The sequence below is a fragment of the Sapajus apella genome, unplaced genomic scaffold (genome assembly GCF_009761245.1).
Source record: "Sapajus apella isolate SASKATOON/1434 unplaced genomic scaffold, GSC_monkey_1.0 scaffold66, whole genome shotgun sequence".
Taxonomy (NCBI): Eukaryota; Metazoa; Chordata; class Mammalia; order Primates; family Cebidae; genus Sapajus; species Sapajus apella.
Window position 1 is genome coordinate 11,611,860 of NW_022437006.1, and position 12,387 is coordinate 11,624,246.

Sequence of the window (12,387 nt, forward strand, 5' to 3'; positions counted from 1 at the left end):
GGGAAGCAATGGGGGTGGGGTCATTGGTGGCCTGCAGGCCACAGAGGGCTCTCTCCCAGCCCACAGGCCTACAAAGTCTGGTCGTGGGAACCCAGCCCATCCGCCAGATTTGCTGCCTGCTCTCACACTCCCCAACACCAACAGACCCCAGGGTACACATCCTGACCCCCCACCCCTCACACAGCCTGCGGCGCCCCCCTTCCCGCGTCTCTGCCAGCATTGCCCTCCACAGCTCTCTAGGGCACAGGTGTCTCTTTACCCTGATGGGAGAGCAACGACGGGGGGCGATCCTCGGAGAAACCTCCCAGCCAGGGATCCCTCCAAGGGACCTCTTTCCCCGCCGAAGGATCTGAATAGGGCCCTGCCCGGCACCACGGGATGGGGGCGCTGATGTCCAGCCCCACAAAGCCCAGCCCCAAATCAGTGGGTCCTGCCCTTTGCCCTCGCGCTTCCAAACCTTCCGCCCCGGAGCACCGCCCCCTCGCCGGGCCACCGCGGCCGTCCCTCCCTTCCCGGTCCCTGGGCTCGTCCTCCCCGGGAACGGGGGTGATGGGATGTCGGGCCCGCGCACCGGCGGCCGGGGCCTCCAACTCCCTCCCTTGGGCCTGTCGCTGCCCCGGGGCGGGCGGATGCGGGCGCCCCGCGGGAGGCCCGAGCCCTCTGGCGCCCGGAACCAGCTCCGACCCGGAGCCTGCCAGAGCCCGGGAGAGCCGGGCGGGACGGGCGCGGTCCGGGGGCGCACGCCGGGCTGGGCCCGCGGGGCCGGCTGGAGCCCAAGCCGGAGCCGGAGCCGGAGCCGGGGCCGGAGGCCGAGCCTGGGCGGGCGGCGCTGGGTGCCGCGCGCAGGGCGGGGCGGGGAGCGGCCGCCCAGTACTCACCAGCGCTGGGGCTTTGCATCCAGGGGCCGGGGCCCTTAGAGCGGGGGGCTCATGGCGGGGCGGGGGGCTGGGGCGCCGGCCTCACATCCCCCCAGTCGCCGGAGGCTGCAGAGCGACTGTGAGACGGCGAGAGGAAGGGAGGGGGCCGGGAGGGGGAGGGCCCTGGCAGCCCGGCCGGCCGGGTAGGATGACAATGGAAGGAAATGCTTTATCTGAGTCTGAGAGCGGGCCAAGGGGGAGGGGAGGGAGGGGGCAGGCGTTCGCGGCCCTGGGACACACCACCCCGGCAGACACTGCACCGCGCGGCAAACAGGCGGGCCGCAGACGCCGCGCGCGGCCGGATCGCGGCGGGGCGCGGCGCACGGCCCGGGAGGCAGCGCCGAACCCGGAACGCCGGCCGCGGCCCCGAGCCCGAGCTGCCGCGAGGCGCTCCGAGCCGCGCACAATTCCCGGAAACCCAGCTACCTGGGCGCACGCACCCTCGCATACACAGCGCACACGAGCTCGCATCCATGTTTACACGGGGCAGAATCATTCACACAGCACACACTGGGGCTTCGGGGTGAACCCGGTGCACACATTACATACCCGTACAGCCCACAAGCACGCAGCCACACGCGGGCAGAGTGGGACACGCGTGGAGTCCCATGCCCCATGCAAGGAATCCCAGACGTACACCCCCCACCACCCACACACACACATAAGCACGACTTGCCTCAGGAAAGTTCCAGGATCTGATTTGAATCAGTGCCCAGCCCTCCCCCACTGGCACCCCCCCACACACACCATGCCTGCTGAGGGGAACGGAAGGGTCCAGCCTGTTCCTATTAAAAGAAAAAGGGTGTGGGGGTGGTGCGGATTTGAAAGTTTTCTTTTTTTAAAGAAATTTCTCAAGGGATTTCCTTCCCTCCTCTCCTCTTCCTCTCTTCCTCCCATTTCTCTCCCTCCACAACCCCCCTCTTTCCCCCTCCCGGTCCCTATGAGTCAAACTTCAGCAATGTGCCCAGTGTCCCCCAGTGCATTACAGCGGATCACAGAAATGTTCCAGTCTGTGAGTCGGAATGCAGCCGCCTCCAGCCCTCCCTCAGCTAATAAACTCAGCTCGGGCGGACTTTAGGCACTGGCCCTCCCTGCCTCTTCCCTCCAACCCCGCTTTTAGCTGGAGAGAAGGTCAGATTCAGGGGTCAGGGGCTGAGGACCTCGCCATTGTGCTTCCTGGCCTAGCCGGTCAGCCATGTCTGCCTCCAGCAATCTGGAGCTGCCCATAGGGAGGGGAGAGGTCTGCCACCCAGGAACAGGGGGCTCCCTGCAGTGTGAGGCGCCACCACCTCAAGGCAGGGAGCAGCTTCCCCTGACCCCATCCTAACTCCTGCAATCCTAAGAAACCCCAAGAATCCAGAGAAGAAGAAACTGAGGCAGCCCCAGAGGTGGAGTCATGTGTGACTGGAGGCAAGAGCCCACAGTGGCCTAGGACATGTGGCCTAGGCCTTGGTCATGCTGGTGGTGAACTTCAAACCATAGATTCTGTTCCCTCAGGCACAGCTCAGGACTCCCTATCTGTTGCTACGGGCATATTCAGCATGGGACTTCTTCAGCCCCTTCCCTTGTCCCAGTACTCCCTCAGCAGGCAGATGCAGCCCCCCTGCACTTGTTAACTTATCTTCCCAAACTCCCTTCCTGGCATTCAAGCTCTCCTACAAGCTGGCACCACACTCCACACACATCCCTGCTTGGTGCCTCCTGGTCCTTAGGGCTCAGTAGTGTTAGCTGCTGTTATTACGATCATGATTTCCACCAGACTGGGCTGCTAGCTGCTTCCCATCATGGCCTCATGCATCCCCACTCCCTTGCCTTCTCTCATCATGCTCCCTGCAAAATAAATGTATTCCCCAGCCCCTTTCTCCTTCTGTTGAAATCTTTCCAGTCCTCAAGACCCACAGGCTGTACCACTTTCTTTGGGAGGCTGTCCGGGATTCCCATAGTCAAGAGGGCTTCTTCCCTGAACTGTGTGGTCTTTATACATTGACCTTCACCCACCTAGCCTACTTGTCTCAACTCTCTTCCTTCCAAGAGCATTCAAGAGTGGATATCCCTGTGTCCAGCTACTGCCTTAGTCGTGGATGCATGTCTTGTAGTGCCTTGCACAGAATTCAAACTTGATGTGAGTTATTTGTTGAATTGGGACAGATGTTCATGACTTTCAAGAAACCTCCAGCTAGACACCTACAATACACTCTTTCACCCCATGACTACCCATGCTGACTCTCCAGGACACATGCTATTCCATCTGAGGTATGTCATCCCCAGCCCTCAATTCCAAGCCAGATCACCCTCCTTCCAAATGCCTCTTCGGTGTCCACAGACTCCAAAAAAACTGCTTGGTTACTGCAGACCCCCAGCCACACCCCTGCTATCTCCCTCGTCTAGGTCCACAGTTGCTCCCCACCCCCAACACACACATACCCGTAGCTCTTCTGTAGCTGTTTCTGTACTAAAGCCAGGCCCTTTTATGCTCATTTCTACTATGTGCATTGCGTATGCATTTATTTGTGAGTCTTCATTCTCTTTTTAACCTCGTCACTGAGTTTTCAGTGATCTGAATAAAGAGGCTGTCTCACTGCCTGTCTGTCCACACAGTGCCCAACATGTGGCTTTCTACACGCACCAGGACTCATTGCCTCCAACATATAGTCCAAGGGAAAGACAGCATGTGCAACCTGCATCTGGGAGAGCTGGACTGTGTCTCTCCTTCCCCTGCCAGATTTACTTACCAGACCCCGCCTCATGGCAAAGTCCTAAGCTCGTTTCTAAGTCACATGTGGCCTACCAGGATAAATTAGAGAGTCTCCAAGAACCTTAGAGACATGAGACAGAGAAATGCAAGCTACTTCTGTCTCCTCTAGACTGGTTACCATGGGAGCGTTTTTTTAAAAGTTTCTTGAGTCCAAGTCTCTCATAGCTTGCTCAGCTCAACACCTAGCAGAAGAGACTGGCCCCAAAGGACCTGCCTTGGCTTCCTGAGCCTTCCCTAGAGTCTCTGGCCAGCACAAAGCCTGAGGGCACCTCTATCTGCTTCCCTTTGGGGCTTTGGGCCTACTTGATCTCTTTCTCCTTCTCTCCTTCTTTCCTTAGTTAGCTACTGTTTACTGTTTACTGTGTAGCAGTCCTTGCTATCCCCTGGATAAACATTAGATCATTTATTTTTAACAATAATCCTTGTTATGCTCATGAGTAAAGCATGGCCTTTATGGCTAAGAAACCTGACCAGAGTTTCACAACTAGTAAGTAACAGGGTCATTCACTCATTCAACAAATATTATTGGGTCCCTACTCTGTGCCAGGATTTAAAGCCCCAGAAAGTTATCCAAACTTTCAGATATCCTCCGTTCTCAACTTTCTAGATGTGGGGGCCACAGCCACAATTCCTTCCCCAGCCTGTGCTTATCATCACACACTTCCCTCAAAGCCAACCAGAAAGTGCTCCTTCCCCAAGGCCTCAGTGAGATCTCAGTGGCCGCCCATTGCATTGGGTTAGTTTGGATCTTGCATTTCAGTTTCTGGATCTGGAATCAAATGCCAATTCATAGGGTCTGGGACTTGCAGATTAGTAGGGGAGATTAGGTCCCCAACTCCAAATAAAGGGTTTCATGGGACCAGACATAAGACATATAAGAAGTAGAAAAGGAAAGAAGGAAGGAGGGAAGAGAAGAAGGGAGGGAGGGAGGGAGGGAGGGTGGGACGGAGGGAGGACTGGAAGAAAAAGAAGTAAGGAAAGATAATTTAGGATTTACTGAGCATGTTCTATATATCGCATGCTGTTCAAAGTCCTTTGGCTGAAATCTCATTATTATCCCCATTGTTTTCATGAGCAAAGTAAAACTCAGAAAGACAAAATGATGTGCCCAAGGCCACAGAGCCAGTAAGTTACTTAATCCCATGTATGTCTGATTCACAGCCTGTGCAATTTCCTAGCAGATCAAAACAATGAAGAAGTCATTGCAAGGTCTCCTGTTCCAATGTGGCCTACCTCCTTTATTGATATACATGCCATTCCAGACGCCAAGTTTCTGACCCCAGCCATGTGGTCTCGTCCTTGTTTCCCACCTTTCTCTGTTGCCCGGCACAGGCAGAATCAGAGGAGCTGTATATGTATTCTGTATTCTGGGTAGGGCTGCGGGGTGTGGCTTTGGGGTACAGGCAGGCAGACCCCTACCTAGGATTTCAGGGTCTTCGGGAAGAGGTGCCAGATCCTTCTGGGCCAGTATTGGATGGCTAGATCAAGAAGAGGCTGCAGCGTGGCTACAAGTACCAGGGGCTCAGGTTGGGAGAGCAGATGGCCGCAGGGACTGGGGCAGGTGAAGAGAAGTAAGCCGGTCCCTTCCCCATACCCCCACCTCCCTACAGAGTCAACAAAGGTGATGTGGTTTCCCCTGTGGTCTGTTGCCCTGACACCTGCAGTTCTGAATATATGCGTATGTGTCTATGTGCCAACTGTGTGGTGGGGGACACAAGGAGAAAGCACTGGGACAGGATGGGGAGGGGCAGGAAGCCAGACAGTCTCCTCAAGCCCAAGACAAAGAAGGTACCACAAGTACAAAAGATGACAATGGTCACCGCCTTGACAATGCCAGGTCCCCAGCCAGGAGCATCAGGAAAGAGCTGGAATGGAGACAGTGTGGGGGTCAGAAGCCTGGGCCGGGAGTCAGGGAACTTGAGTTTTAGGCCCAGCTCTGCCATTCACTTCCTGGGTCACACCTTGCTAAGTCTCAGTTTCCTGCTTTGTAAATAGCAATATCTTGGCTACTTACCTTACAGCGCTGGTCTGAAATCAGATGAGTAATACATGAAAAGATTTGTACCACTATGAGTTTTAGAATTATTGTTCTGATGTCCTAACAAATATTACGGTTGCTTACTTCAGCTCCTGGATACACAACACACCCACAGTGTGGAGATAAGAACATTAAAAACAAAACAAAGCCCCTGCCCTTCTATTGGCCACAGAGCCTTGAGGAAACAAAACAAACACATAAAATACTTGAAACCCTCTTGCAACGCCAGCTATTTAAAAAATCTCACTGTGTGATCTTGGCCAAGTCACAACCACCCCGGGCCTCAGTTTTCTCATCTATCGAATGAGGAAGCTGCTTTGAATCATCTCTCTTTATTTTTCTGAGTCTTAAGCAGTTTTCTGATTCTGTTATTCCAAGTGCAAATGAGTGTGTCACAAAGATTGAAGACCGGAGGACATCAGGGCAGAGCACAGCCTGAATGAAGCTGGCAAGTGTCGGTCAAACTGGGTTTTGAAAGAGCCCAGAGATGTGAATCAGAGTGGGGAGAGAAGAAGGGGTGACATTCCAGGTAGGGAGAATGGCATGTGCAAGGGCGAGGCAAGGAAGCAGAGGGTGGCAAACAGATTAGCCAGGCTCAGGAATGAGGTTGGCAGGATTGGAGGGGCTGGGGAGGAAGTCAGGAAAGGAAAAGTAGAAGGGGGCAGGCCCCAGGGCTGAGTGGCTAAGACGTGAAAGTGGGGGAGGAATATGGGTGGGGAGAGACTCTCTCAGCCCCAGAGTTCGGTGCCAAAGCCTGTGGAGCCAAACTCCACCCAAGAGAGAGGGAAAGCAAGATCCCCTTGCCAAGAGGCCCCACCCACCAGGGAAGGCCCTTCCCTCCCTACGCTCCTCCATCAGCGTCACTCCCAACCCTGAGGTAAGCAAGGCCTCCCCTTAGGCCAGAACCTTGTCCGTGGCAGAAACCTACAGATGGGCAGCCACCACATCCTTCTGTAACAATAATGGCAGGAGCAAAATAATAATGATAGTGATGAAATAAACTACCCATCACCTGCTCACTGATAAAACCACTCAGCAGCAAAACCTCATGATGTACCCATTCCATTTACTAGAATATTTGCTCCCAAAGACTGCAAGTTTTTTTTTTTTTTCAAGATGGGGTTTCACCAGGTTGGTCAGGCTGATCTTGAACTCCCAACCTCAGGTGATCTGCCTGCCTTGGCCTCCAAAGTGCTTGGATTACAGGTGTGAACCACCACGCCCGGCTGACTGTAAGTGTTTATAAGATTATCTAGTCTCTAGGATCCCCTAAACCTGACACTATATCAAAACCACTTAGGCTGGGCACTGTGGCTCACACTTGTAATCCCAGCACTTTGGGAGGCCAAGGCAGGTGGATCATCTGAGGTCAGGAGCTCGAGACCAGCCTGGCCAGCATAGGGAAATCCTGTCTATGCTAAAAATACAAATATTAGCCGGGCATAGTGGCACATGCCAGTAATCCCAGTTACGAGGGAGGTCGAGGCAGGAGAATCGCTTGAGCCCAGGAGGCAGAGTTGCAGAGCTGAGACTGTGCCATGCGCTACAGCCTGGGTGACATTGCGAGACTTTGTCTAAAAACGAAACAAACAAACAAACAAAACCGCTTAAGAGAACTTGTGAAAAAAAGATTCCTGGGTCCCATCAAAGACCCCGTCAGACTCTGAGGAGGTTGGATAGTGCCCAAGAACCTGTAGCACCACAGGTAATTCTAAAGTGTGGTTAAGTTTGGGACTTCCCAGTCTAATGCAAACCATTTCTTTTACAGATGAGGAAATGGAGGACATGAGGAGGGTGTAACTTGCCAGAGATGACATGGTTAATCAGAGCTGGGGCAGGCTGAGAACTCAGGCCCCCGGGCTTCTAGGTCAGTGCTCCTTCCACAGCCTGTGCTGCCCAGCCCGGAGATGCCTGTGCCAGCAGAGATTATGGTCAGGGAGGCAGCCACCGGGCCATACTCTAATCATGAGTGAGAAGAAATTTGTCTGAGTTGCAAAATGCCTTTCTGCAGCCAGCTCACTATTACTTGCTCCAGTGGGCCCCTGCAGGGATGCTGTGGTCCTCCCCCTGGCACGCTTGGGCTTCGGCCTTGCCATATGCTCCAGCACAACCCTCTGGTTGCCCCAGAGGCTATATTGGCTGGCGGGCAGGATCCCACTTTACTACAAATCCCGGTGCTTCCTCTTTGGAGGCACATACCTCTGACTCCAGAATCTCCAGGAGAGACCTCTAAGAAGGTCTTGGCCTGAAGACACTCTTTTAGGGTGGGTTTGGATTATGTGCCTGTGAGTCAGGAGACTAAAGGCAGGAGAGAGAGCAATGAGCTGAGGGTGGCTAAGCTGGGAGGTGAACAAGGGTGTCCTGGCTAAGACCTTGAAAAACTCCACCCATGATGATCACCATTATACTCCTCTTCATCAACACACATTTGTTGAGCATCTACTCTGTGCCAGGCACCATGCCAGGCTCTCAGGCACAGAGGCAAACAAACAAAAAAGCCACAGTCCCTATCACTGAGGAATTCATGACCTCCTGGGGAGCAGCATGCAGTCTAAGAACAGAACCTGGAGTGGAGAAAACTGTCAGGTGAGGGACTCCAATAACACATGCTGCAAAGGAGAGGGTGGGTTCAGAGTCACCAGAGATCCAAGCTGGGAGAGACCTACTGAATCCTGGATCACTGTGGGTGGGGAAGATGGCTCTGCCCTCACCTGCTACTCTCCTCTGCTCAGGGTCTAAGGAAACCCAAAACAGTGATTCTAGAAGTCTCTGCCTCATCTGATCCCTCACTCCAGCTTGGCCTAAATGGGTAGGAATGGGAAGAAAGAGGAGGCAGAGACAATGTGCAAACATTTCCCTTGGGCAGACCCTGAGACCTGGGCTCCAGGGCTCCCTGCACTGAGCTTTTAAGAGATCATTTAGGCTGGTATGGTGGCTCACACGTGTAAACCCAGCACTTTGGGAGGCTGAGGCGGGCAGATCACCTGAGGTCAGGAGTTTGAGACCAGACCAGCCAACATGGTGAAACCCTGTCTCTACTAAAAACACAAAAATTAACCAGGCGTGGTGGTGGGTGCCTGTAGTCCCAGCTACTCGGGAGGCTGAGGCCAGAGAATTGCTTGAACCCAGGAGGTGGAGGTTGCAGTGAGCTGAGATCCTGCCACTGCACTCCAGCCTGGGCGACAGAGCAAGACTCTACCTCAAAAAGAAAAAAAGAAGAGATCATTTAAAAGCACCTAGAGGAATGGACAGAGTGAGGAGGTGTTGTACTGTGGTTAAGAGCAAGGATTTAGTGTCTAGCTGGTTTGGCTGGAGCTTGTTGCTTCCCCATTGCTTGACCTAAGGTGTACTATTTAACCCTGAGGAGCCTTGGTTTCCCATCTGCAGATTAGGGTGCCTGCCATGTTAGGGTTGTTGGGAGGACTGATGAGCTCAGGACATGAAGTACTTACTACAGCACCTGTTACACACTGGGCCGTTAGGGACAGAGCTCCAATGCTCACATCAGTAATAGAAGAAAGACAGTGTCCTATCTCTTCATCTCCCTAAGTCTGTTTTCCTTTATAATTTGAGGTCTCAAAGTGAGTACAGAGCTGATTTATACAAATGAATCCAATAGGGATATCGTCCAACTGACCTTTCCAGGGTGTATGGGGTATCTTGGCCAGGCTACAGAAATGGACAAAAGGTGTAACCTTCCTGATCCTCCTGAAATCCTTACATGTTGTCTTGAAGTTGAGGGGTGCCTGGACCAGACTGTGGGGAATGTCACAGGGACTGCAGAAAAGGCCTGGCCTCCCCTCCCTAAACACTGCACATCTGGAGCGATCTGCCCAGCTGGCTGCATCCCTGGGGCAATGGCCACAGCTGCTATTTGAGGGAGGAGATATCCAGCTCCTTAGCCAGGGCCTGGGGGCAGGGTGGGGCTATAAATAACAAAGAGGACCAGGGGGGCAAAGTTGACCTTTGGGGGGCAGGAGCTGGTGACTTCCCCCTCCTTGCTTGGGTCCAGAGCCAGAGTTTTAGCAAAACAGGAAGAGGCAGCAGCAGCTTCTGGGAAAGTGGGAGTGGCTCTCCTTCCCCCACTTGCCTGGGGCCTTCGGATCCCAGCCAGGACCTAGGAGAGGTGGAGTCATCTAGGCAAGGAGAGGGAGGGGCAGACCCACGCAGACCGGGCCCCAGCTTCAGTGCCCTCGAATGGTGCAGCTGGGGCACAGGAAAAGGAGAATGAGACAGAGAAGGGTAGCCCAGTGGAGTATGTCTGCCACCCCTGGTTCCCTCCTGTTCCCTTTTGTTCCCCAAGAAGCATAGGTATTAGAAATGGAGCTCAAAACGTGCCTGTGACCCAGATGGTGTACATGAAGGCCCAAGATCAAGTTAAGCACACCTCCATCTCTCATCCCCTCCCAGCCTATGGGTGAGCTGAGCCTAAGCCCATGTGGGTGGGAGGGAGGGCTCTAGACAGGAGGAAGGACACCTCTGGGCTTCTGGAAACAGATCCAGGACCTGACCTATGTGGAATGATGGAAAAATCTTCCAATGAACTATCAAGGTGAAGCAATCCAATGCTCTGTGTGGTCCTGGGTGAGTTTTTCTAGAATAATGGGGCATTTATAGGGCCAAGCCCAGGAGAGCTTAAGCATCAGTCCAGAGACCCTCATGAAGTCAAAGACTGAAGAAATTACCCGGGAAATGTTGCCTGACTTTGCTTTGCCTGAGTGAGGCTGCCCATCGAGAATCTGTCCTTTGGTGTCTTTCTGGAGACACCTGGTTGGAGCTCTGGCTGGCCCACACCTCCAGTCGGGTCTATACCTGTGTCTATACCTGCCCTTGTCTCCTGAGCCTGGAGCTCCACATTTCACCTGCTGGGAGGGTCTAGACCAGCACTGTCCAATGGAAACAGAATGTGAGTCGCATAAGTAATTTATTTTCTATCAGCCGCATCAAAAAAAAAAAGTAAAAATAGGTGAAATTCATTTTAGCAGTATATTTGTGTAACTTAATATAGTAAAACTGAAACATTATTCCAGCATGCAATCAAAATAAAAATTTATTAATGAAGTCTTTTACATTTTTCTCATACTGTTCGAAAGCCAGTGTATATTTTACACTTAATAGCACATTTCAATTCTGACTGACCACATTTCATGTGCTTAGTAGCCACATGTGGCCACTGGCTACTGTATTGACAGCACAAGTTTAGACTTAGAGCTTCGCTTCGCCTCTCCTTTACTGCTTCCAGTCTCTTGCTGGGAAGAGGCTCAAGAGGTGAAGGAAAAAGCTGGTGAGATCAGTGTTATGGGTTAATTTGCTCTAGGAGGGTGGCCACTCTCTTTGGCTTTCAAGCATCTATCTCTAGACCTGGATCAGTTCTAGTGTCCAGGCAGGCAAGGAAACTGAGGCACAGAGCAGCACCTTGCCTGACAATTGGCCTTCTCCTGCCCTTTCCAGCGCTCTTTCTCTGAGCAGAAGGTTGATAGAATCAGATTTCCTCTTCGGTCGTATTAGCCTCTACCTTCCTCTTTCCTCTTCCAAAAGCAACTCCAAACCCAAAGGTATTTGGGTGGCCAAGTTAGGGAACGTGAGAGGAGAAGCAAATTTGAAGGAAAATGCAGAATGGAACTTTGCACAGGTGGAGTTTGAGGTGCCGGTGGGTGGGATGTGCAAGGGACGGTGTCGAGGAGACAGTTGGTGGTATTTGGAGCTCAGGGAAGAATATGGAGGCCATCAGTGAGAGAGAAAATTGCAGGAGTGAATGACACCACAAGAGCAGGGGAGGAGAGAGGAGAGAAGGGGAGGTCAGGGAAGATGGCTCAATACAGAAACCTGAGAAAACAAAGATTTCAGATGGGCGAGGCGTGGAAGCTGGAGGAGGCCAAGAGGAAGCAGTCACAGACTTCAGTGAAGCAAGAGGAAGTGCATCAGAATCCCAAGTGGGAGAGAGTGTCAGGAAGGAGAGACTTGCACTCAGTTGTAGTTGACGACGCTATAAAATCATTCTTATAAGGAGAGCTCACACAAACTGTTAAGAAGCACTAGAACAGTAGAGACTGAAGTTCAAAGCCCAGAAACAGACTCTTCTGTTTAGAAGAAACACAGCGAACAAGTAAAAGTAGGAGTATGTTCAACCTGATCATCATCAAAGTAATGCCAATTAAAATGAGACAAAGGTAGGTGCCTTTTTGAAACATTAGTGAGAGCTTGGTGAAGTGTGTGTGCTGTCGGTAGTGGCGTAACCTCTTTTGAAATCAGTTTGGCAATTTATAGTAAGAGCTATAACGTGCTGTTACCCTTTGGCTCAATAACCACACCCAGTGTATCCTAAACTAGATTTCTACAGCCAAAATTGTGGGAGGATGAGCAGAATATGTGCCTAGTGATGTCCCCCATCACACTGCCTATAATAGGGAACATTGGAAACAATCTGAACACCTACGATTGGAAAATTATGGAGGTAAGCTATGATACTGTGTTTCCATTTAATAGAAAACTATGAAGCTGTTAAGATGTTTATATGCAACATAGTATCACAAGAGGATATAGATTGGTGCACACCCTATGATTGCAACTGTATTAAAAAACATACAGGCGACTGTGTGCAGTGGCTCATGCTTATATCCCAGAACTTTGGGAGGCCGAGGTGGGCCGATCGCCTGAGGTCAGGAGTTTGAGACCAG

General features: G+C 52.3%; 1 protein-coding gene across 2 annotated transcripts in view; it reads right to left on the minus strand.

Annotated features, from left to right (window-relative positions):
• HDAC7 (histone deacetylase 7) overlaps nucleotides 1-1,321 on the minus strand; it is a 37,555-nt gene extending 36,234 nt beyond the window's left edge. The window contains exon 1 of one of the 2 annotated variants that reach the window (XM_032248413.1): nucleotides 879-1,015. In XM_032248413.1, the coding sequence (XP_032104304.1) occupies nucleotides 879-897 (19 nt within the window). In that variant the 5' untranslated portion in view covers nucleotides 898-1,015. Of the gene's footprint in view, nucleotides 1-878 lie in introns of both variants that reach the window. The other variant, XM_032248412.1, reaches the window with a different exon arrangement.
• Nucleotides 1,322-12,387: the final 11,066 nt, after the last annotated feature.